The sequence below is a fragment of the Zea mays genome, chromosome 9 (genome assembly GCF_902167145.1).
Source record: "Zea mays cultivar B73 chromosome 9, Zm-B73-REFERENCE-NAM-5.0, whole genome shotgun sequence".
Taxonomy (NCBI): Eukaryota; Viridiplantae; Streptophyta; class Magnoliopsida; order Poales; family Poaceae; genus Zea; species Zea mays.
In genome coordinates, this window is record NC_050104.1 from 19,989,171 (window position 1) to 19,998,360 (window position 9,190).

The 9,190-nt window shown below is 44.0% G+C and overlaps 1 protein-coding gene across 9 annotated transcripts; it reads left to right on the top strand.

The window, feature by feature from the left end:
- On the top strand, positions 1-6,950 carry LOC100192103 (Protein-tyrosine sulfotransferase). 9 transcript variants are annotated; one of them, XM_020543456.3, is made up of 12 exons: positions 1-484; positions 680-854; positions 933-1,004; positions 1,648-1,936; positions 2,520-2,660; positions 3,929-4,033; positions 4,296-4,443; positions 5,345-5,397; positions 5,497-5,565; positions 5,700-5,819; positions 6,143-6,319; positions 6,631-6,950. In XM_020543456.3, exons 1-12 carry the CDS (start codon positions 424-426, stop codon positions 6,772-6,774), a joined length of 1,554 nt encoding a protein of 517 aa, XP_020399045.1. In that variant the 5' UTR covers positions 1-423; the 3' UTR covers positions 6,775-6,950. The 9 variants fall into 9 exon arrangements, with proteins under 9 accessions (XP_020399045.1, XP_020399047.1, XP_008658040.1 ...); XM_020543458.3 differs by having other exon boundaries at positions 6,402-6,814; XM_008659818.3 differs by having other exon boundaries at positions 6,155-6,319; positions 6,402-6,802.
- The last annotated feature ends 2,240 nt before the right edge of the window (positions 6,951-9,190 follow it).

A 9,190-nucleotide genomic window follows, 5' to 3' on the forward strand; every position in this document is an offset into this window, starting at 1 on the left:
GGCACTACCGCACTAGCGCTGAGTTGTGCTGAACAGCCGCGCGTGCAAGCGAATAAACAACGCCGCGACGAGAAGAGAGAAGAGGGCGGGCATCGGCCAGTGGGGGCTCTGAGGCCGAGGGAGGCGAGGAAAGCGGCGGGTGCCGGGCCGCCCGCGCCGGTGCCGAGCCGCCCGCGCCGGTGCCGAGGCCCTCACCAGTCACCACCCCCTCCCCTCTTCCGTCTGTCCCCCGCTTGCCGCCACCGCCGCTGCCCGCTCGCGATCCTTCCCCTTTTTAACGCTCCCGCGGCCCCGCGTCGTGCTCCCTTTTGTCGCCGCTGCCTTCGTGCCCGTACTCGCGGGTTCTCCTCGCTCCTCAATCTCCGCGCCTGGGCGCGGCGTTCGCCGCCGGATCTGGGCGCGGGACGGTGCCCCGGACGGTCGATGGCGCGGGCGGCGCTCCGGTTGGGCGACCGCGCGCTCGCGCTCCTCGTCCTCGTGTCAGGTGCGCCCGCCTCCCTCTCGGCTCTCGCCTGTCTCCTCGGCACGTCTGAAATTATGCTCTGCGGCTGCGCTCGCCGTGTTGATCGAGCGATTCATACGCTGGGACTGTTTCGGTGCGGTGCGCTCGTTGAGCTGGGAAACATACCTGCATCGGATTTTGCGATGGACTAATCACTCGTTCGTTCGGGTGATGTAGTGGCTCTGCTTCCACTTGTCAGTTCCGACGATGGACACAAACACTGCGAGGGTGTTGTCAGGGGCTGGGCGGATTCCTCCACGGGGCGCGTGAAGGACGGGGACAAACTGAGCCTCAAGGATTTGCTCTTCTTCCTCCACATTCCTAGGACTGGAGGCCGCACCTACTTTCACTGGTACATTCGCTGGACCGGGCATCAGTTTGGTTCACAGTAATCTAAGGTGTATCCCGCTGATGTTTCATGCCTTGGCAGCTTCCTAAAAAAGCTGTATACAAATGCGCAGGAATGCCCGCGTTCTTATGACAAACTACGGTTCGACCCAAGGTGAGGAAAGTTAGCTCCCTACTTTGCTCAACTGCATCATCGTGTCAGTTGGGCAATTCCACAAGCCATCTGTTTGATGGGCACTTCATCAGAGTTCTTAATCATAGCACTGTTCTGATGAACTGTCTGAATTAGTTAAGAAATGCATGTTTTCTTCATATTCAGGGTGCCATCTGCCCCGCTGTTTTAATCAATTAATTTTGTGGCCTTGATGGAAAAAAATCTTTGGAAAATATTCCCTGTAAGAAAAGCATCTTCTATTTTGCAAATTTGGATCACGAAACAAACAATTGAAATGTAAGCTGTGGTTTACTGTCTATCTGTCTAGTGAAATAATGTTTTTAGTGCTTACCTGACCAGGAATGTGAAAGTAGTTAACATGGACACCATCCCAGCATGCTAATTACTGCATTCTAGTATAGGCATGGCAACTACATCTTCAAATGATAACTGACATTTTACATGGATGTCGTAACCTGTCTATGGGTCATGCCAACAGATATGTAGGTAGTGAAGGAGCACTTCTTAATTGTTATTCCTTATGAAGTAACTGTCAATGTTTGTCCCATGAGTTCAGTTTCAATATTTTTTTCTTAAGATAATTTGCTTACAATTTCTAATGACATTTTGGTATTCTTGTCAGCCATCCTGATTGCAAGCTGGTTGTTAGTCATGATGACTATAGCTTAACTTCCAAGCTGCCAAGGGAGAGAACATCTGTTGTAACAATACTAAGGAACCCAGTTGACCGTGTATTTAGCACATATGAGTTTTCAGTTGAAGTTGCAGCTAGATTCCTTGTTCACCCAAACTTAACTTCTGCAAAGTTAATGACTACCCGTGTGTTAAAAAAGTCTCGTGCTGTCAGTACTTTGGACATCTGGCCTTGGAAGTACTTGGTTCCTTGGATGAGAGAAGATCTGTTTTCCAGGGTATGCCTATCCTATCCACTTCATTACTGTTCAATTCTTGGTTTAGGTTCACACTTTATTGTGGCAGACAGAAAGTACTCAGTAACATATGGTGGATATGATTGTGGGCTCAAAGCGGACAAAATGCTTTCAAGATACTTAATTTTCTAAAATATGGACCTTATATTTTGGGACCCTGTGCTTTAGATAATTAGATTCGACATTCAATTGGATCTTTGATAGATATCTACCAAACCAAACACCAATTGTAATAGAGATAAATCAGCTAATGCACTTTGCATTTTCCTTAAATTGGTAGAGAGCTCTGTATATTACAGTTTACGTACCATCCATTTACTTTTTTAGGTGTTACAACACAGTGATTCAACATCCTAGTTTTGTCAGAGGAAGGTTCCAAAGTGTGCTTCCTTGAGCTTCAATAGTAGTTACACTTCTCATACTTTTTCTGGGCACATTTAATTTGAACAACCAGGAGCGTAGATTCCAAATTATCTTGGAACTAATGAACTTATAAGCTACAACTATGATTCTTCCATTGCCCGTATTAGAATATTCCTTCATTGACTATACTGCAACTTTTCAGAGAGATGCCAGGGGTATCGACAAAGTTCATAGTAGTAAGAAGGTTAATGCATATGATGTGGAGGATATGGTTATGCCGTTACATCAGTACATCAATGATCCAGTTGCCCATGAGATCATTCATAATGGGGCTACCTTTCAGGTATGGTAACATACTAACATATCAGTTTTGTATATATCAACTTCTGTAGTACCACGACTACCCTGTGTAGTTTATTTGTTTACTCTCTGTGTTCTACCTGTCTATTGGGAACTCTAATTGCCCTCCACCCATTTTCTCTGGCCTCCCTCAACATTGATAGTTTCCATTGTTGCAAATCATGTCAATTTTCCATATTTTGATAATTTTCTAAAGATGATCTATATTTTAGATCTGTAATGAAGTACATATATTGCTACTATTTTTCATGAAATATGTCATCATTTCCTACTTGAACAACCTGGATAGCTCATGCGATACAGCTGGACAACTGAAAACAGATGCATGCATGCTTATTATGACTTCTTCACTGTATAAGATATTACTACCACAGTTAAACCTCTACTTCATCACCATATGCTCTCTAGAGGTGTCAATGGGGAATTCCCCACTGGGTTTGGACACCCCATCCCCATCCCCATGAAGCTATACTCATTCCCGTCCCCATACCCATCTTGGGTATAAGATTCATCTCATACCCATTCCCATTCGGGTATCGGGTCCCCGATGGGTCCCCATCCCCAACAAAAAAGCATTATCATATTATATTTTATGACATTAACAGCCACATGACACCTAGGTTGGGTGGATGGTCATGGGTGCTTAAAACGGTTGGAAGAGGTTGGGTTAGTAATTAGTTGTTGCGCTTATTGCCTATTAGGCTCCACTGGGTGAATATTACCCATGGGTAATAGGGTCGGATGTTTGATACCCATATCTGCTTACCCAATTGGTGAAATTTTTGTCCCATATTTATACCCTTGGGGACAATTTTTATCCCATACCCTAACCCTAATAGGGGAAATCCTCACGGGTTAGCCTGTACCGGGTCCCCATTGACATCTCTAATGCTCTCAAACAATAGGGGTGGTGTTTCATACAGCTAGCAGCCGCTGCGGCTGCAGCTCTTGGCTGCCATTTCCTATCTGCACAGCATTGTATCAAACAATAACAACACTTGCAGCTGGAGCCTGGAGCTAACACCTTAAATGACAAGTTCAGCAGTTGTACACGCATATTCATTTTCCTACATACTTCAGGAACTTTTCAAGAATAAGTGGGACAAAATCCTTTGTGGAAAGACAGCAGAATAGTGCTACTGTTATTGCACAAGCAAAACTATAGTAAACATCTGCCTGCAGATGATTTTCAGCCAGCTTTAGCTATCTGTTTTTTTAATTTGTTTATGTGTACTCATGTTACCTTGGCAGATTACTGGGTTAACGAACAATTCATACTTTGATGGAGCACATGAGGTTCGACATTGTGCCAGAAAGCATCCAGATCTTGGTCGTATTGTGCTTGAAGTTGCTAAGGTATATACCAAAGATGGATATCGTGAAAGACTGTTTCGGTGTGCACATTATTTATTGATTAGATATCCTCCTACATGCAAAACAGTAAAAGACCACTGTATTGACTACACTGTCATGCAAAAAGGAATTTAAACAGTAGGTAAATGCATTATGACAATAACATTTACTAAAACAAATATATTCATGCACTATACAAAGGATCTGGAGTTTTTTTTTGTATACTTCCCTCCCAAAAGTAATGTCTCCATTTTTTTTATTACAGAATAGGCTGGACCAGATGCTGTATGTAGGACTTACAGAGGATCATGAAGAGTCAGCGAGGTTGTTTGCTCATATGGTAGGAGCACAGGTGCTTTTACAATCTGGGACATTGAGTTTGGATCTCAAGGAAGATCTGCACAGTGAGACTGGTAATACACATTGCAATCTGGTGGACCTATAACTTATAATTGTGTCTTCAGTAGTTGTATTCATATTATTTTAAACCAACGGGCAACAGCTCAACTTCATCCTTTATTGAAACTGAAAGATAGTACTGCAAGGTTTTGATTATACATTCCCTAACAAATTAACAATGTGTTTATGTGTTGCTGCAATTGTTGAAACTACAGCATAGATTCATACACCAATACAGAGGCATGGTACTCCCTCTCCCTGAATAAATAGATTCCTAGAGTTGTCTTAAATCAAACTTTTTAAACTTTCACCGAATTTCTAAAAAAAACCTTTGACTCTAGGTCTAGGATGCATTTATGACATTAAATTAGTACCATTAGATATACCATAGAATATTTTTTCATAATCTGCTCATTTTATGTCATAGATGCTTACTCTTTTCTATAAAGTTAGTCAAATGTACAATTGGTTGACTTGCACGGATTCTAGGATTTGATTTATTTGGTGATGGAGTATGTGCACTCCCTGATCAAAATGAATGTGAGTTTGAACCAGCATAGCATTCAGCAAAGTTCAAACTAGTGGAACAGAGCTGCTCATCAACCACTAAACACATAAGCAGCACTCTAATCATGGCTGGTGTAGCAGTTCAAGTAGCAACTAACAACCTGTGGTTTTGTCCAAGATTTGCTGCTCACTAAAAACATTAGGGCAAGTATGAAAAAGGTAACTTCAAGAAATAACTTAACGTTAGGCCAGGAAGGCGATATGTATGGAAAAGTGACTTGAAGAAAGTGTCACAAAGAAATCTTATGCTTGTTCTTGGTATATGGTTCTCCATATTCTTTTGATAGTTTGATACAGTTTTGACAACACAAAGATGATAAATGACAACCTAATCTCTACTGTTCACAGACTCACACCCATCCATGGTGGAGCCCGGGGATGAAGAAGCAAGCGAACATCTGGTATTATGGTGGTTAAACCTTATAATTGCGCTGTTTAGTTTTGTGTGATTAGATGGTAGAATCTGTATACTCCATCTCATATTTATGTTCTCTTGATAGAATAACACACATGGTTGGCAAAATAATGAAGCCCTGAACTCTACCAGCGACGAACAAGGAAAAGGAAATGTAATACACTACTTGAAGGGCTCAATTATATGCGTAGAGTTTTCTTTCTCTGCTTTCTTTTTTTGTGAACCTTGTGCAGAGTTTTATGTTATTATCCTGTGATCACAATGTTAATTTTTTATTCCTGATGCCAGATGACTGTGGGTAAACTGATGGAAGCTTATGAAACTTGCATCGCTAAACTGCGGAAGTCCCAATCTAGCCGTCGTAAAATATCACTAAAGAAAGTGGAGGAAGCAAACTTCTCAAAAGAGGTAACAACCAAATGGCAATGAAGTTTACTCACATTGAAGATTGTTATTTTATGGTTATTCAAATTTGCACCATATGTGGATACCTGATTCCTTTGTCACTATAAATATCGGGCACAAATTGAGGCTGAGAAAAAGGAAATAGGGATCCAAATGCTAGGGCTAATGTGCTCAAAAGCTTCACAATTATTCGTGTGCTTATCTTTTTTGTTACTGTGAGGCGGACGAAAAAAATTGGTGAAGAGAAATTTTGCCTCTTTAATATTAGGTATAGATATAGGTATAGGAGTGCTTTCATATCAGAATGTTTCATCAATGACATGTAGTTCTGTTTGCAGGCACGGAAGCTGGTCCCCGAGGCAATTTTGAAACAAATTATCTCGCTGAACAGCCTTGACATGGAACTTTATGACCATGCTAAGAAAATCTTTACCCAGGAACATCTGATGCTGAAAGCTCAGCAATCCATGGCGGGGCAGCACAGACAGTTGGCGGAACAAGAGGTTTGTTCAAACTCAAAGAGCACTACTTCGTTATGTGGTTTGTTTATTTTAGTTTGACAAAGCTTTTCCTGCAAGAATTTAGGATCCCAGTGATGTCCAGAGCGCGTCCCATGGCTAACCATACTAACTGTTGAAGTACAATTTAGATAAACGAAGAACTGTACTCATTGCCATTGCCAGGGAGGAGGAAGGAAACACGATAGGATATGAGACGAACCGTTCTCGTACTGCGGTGGAACTGTGGAAATGAAGAACTGTACTCATTGCCAGTAGCAAGCCTCATGTCATGTGCTTTGCGTTGTCTCTTTCAGGAGGGCTGGATCGGCACGATGTGCAGCGACGGGACTTGCTCTCCCTGGGTGGTGGTCTTGCTGGGTCTAGGGATCACCACGATCCTAGTTTTGGCCACATTAGCTGTAACGACGAGAAAAAGAACGTCTAAACTTAAGGTTTAACCAGAACTTTTCATGAGACAGGTCTCTAGATTTTGGTGTACAGTCTGATGAATGCCCCTTAGCAATCTTTCGGGGCAGAGGTGCTAGCGTGCGCAGAATCATCATGTACTAACTCGTGCGGTCGTACTGGTATCTTCACACAATTTGAGATGCCGCGGTGGTAGTGTGGACGTGTAGTCTAAATTGCCACTCCATAAGAAAAAAGCAGCGACGTTGTGCAAGCCAAAGGAAACGACGAGTCTCGTGGGACACCTACGCTTCAACTTACACATGTTCTTCCTGCCTGATGAGAAGGTAGGAAGGCGTGGTATGTCGTTGTCGTCGAGTTGCAGATACGCATCCTGGCTGGCGAGGAACGCGACACAAAGCCTTCCTGAGGCTATGGCAGTGATGATGCGTGGCGTGGCCGCCAGAGCTAGCGTGGTATCGATCTCCTTATACCGTCTCCAATAACGTCCTTTATATACATCCTCTATATCCGTCTTTTACAGTCTTCTCTAAAAGATTCTATCCCCTATATTTTCTCTCCAACAACGTCCTCTAAATCACGTTCTCTGTAGGTAAATATCTATATTAAAGATATTTTTAATTTTTGTACATACGTGTTTTTCATACTCTCAAATATATTGTACATATTTTAGTTTTACTAAACCAGTTGTTTAAAGTATTCAAATAGAGGATGTATATAAAGGACGTATATCCATCTCCGTCGTGCTGCGCCAAACTCCTTCCTCTGTTTCTTCCCTTCGGTGGAAGTGGCTGAACAGATTATTCAAAATGGGCAATCGATTTTCGCGCCACCTTTCCGTCTGCATGTTAGGAGATGGTCTCGCCATGCTTTCGCTTCTGGTGGAGGTGCCTTGCCTGTGCTCGTCGACATTGAATTGCAAGGGATTCCTGCGCACCTTTGGGATTTGGAGACAGCAGAACTTTTGCTTGGGGCTCACGGATTGGTTCAAGGTCTATCCACAGTTTCTTCAGAGGGAGTGGATTATGCAGATATGACTGTTTTCAGTGTGAGTTTTTGGTGCTTCTCACCTGAGGCTTTGCCGGATGTTCTGTTTCTCCACGCCGTTGAGCCGCGCGTTAATGTGGAGGTCGAGTCCTGGTTTCCGCGTACCATGGTGTTCAAGATTGCAGTGAAGGTTATTCGTTCTGGCGACATGATTGGTGCTGACCAGCCCCCTCCTTTGTTGCCGGATTTGGGTGGGGATGATGGTGATCGGGATAATCACAGGCGGAGGCCACATATGCACTATCACCCATCTCCTTCCGCTAGGGTCTCTGCGCTCTCTCGGCTTGGTCCGCGCGTCTCCTCGGCGGTGCCGGGTGGTGGTCCAGTCGATGCCATCTCTCCCCTGATGGTCGGGGTGGAGAGGATGGCGCCTGGGTCCACCCTGTCCTCTGGCTCGGTGATTTCCTTCCCAGTTGATGCCCATTCTTTCCCGGTTTTGGCGGTTGATGAGGTGGTTGCTCCTGGATCTCCTGACTCCACTGCCCAGGACGTGGAATGGGATCCAGTTGACGCCCATTCTCTCCCCTTGATCTCGGTTGATGGGATGGTGGCTCCTGGGGTTCTTGTTGGCACTGTTGATTGTGGGCCTGCTGTTCAGCTGGGGTCTTCGGTTCTATCTATGCCAGCTGCACCGTCTGGTTCTGATATTCAGGTGAATGATGTCCTTGCAGGCAGTGTGACTGTGAATGCTCAGTTTGGGATTTCTGTGCAAAGAAATATTTGGACTGTTGATCCCTTGAACAGAATGTCTTCGTTTTTGCTCAGTAAGATGATTCATGGCTGGAAAGATGCTTCTCCCTGCCTCAAGGTTTATTCCAGGAGAAAGAAGCTTGTTATAGAGCCAGTTCAGGATGAGGAGTGTGTGCTTTCTTCACAACTGCTGGAGTTCAAGAATGATGTCACTGGTCTGATTAATAGTTTGCTGCCTCCTCCTCGAACTACCAATAGAAGGAGGAGGACTGTGCCTGCTAATTTCATTCCCAGGCGTAGCAGGAGGTGTGGCCAAGTTTCCTCCAGAATTGGGTTCTAGTTCTACTGCCCAGGTCTGTAGACAATTGGGTTTTTGTGATGAGATGGAGAACATCTCTCTTGAAGATGCCAACGGTTATGCAAGGTTATTCAAAAATGGACTCTCTGGTAGCCATGTTGCTGCAGTTGCTGCGCTTTTTGGATGGCAGGTGTCTCTTGTGGGGCAGTGTTAGGGCCTGTTGCTGGTTTATCTCATTAGGTGGATTTCTTTATGTCAATGATAGATCGCTGTTTTTTGTGTTGGAATGTGAGAGGCCTTAATGATCGAGCAAAGAGGGATTCTGTTGAATCTGTGGTGGTTGACCTTAGGCCTTCAATCATTTGTTTGCAGGAAACCAAATTAAGTATCGTTTCAGATTATGATATACTCTC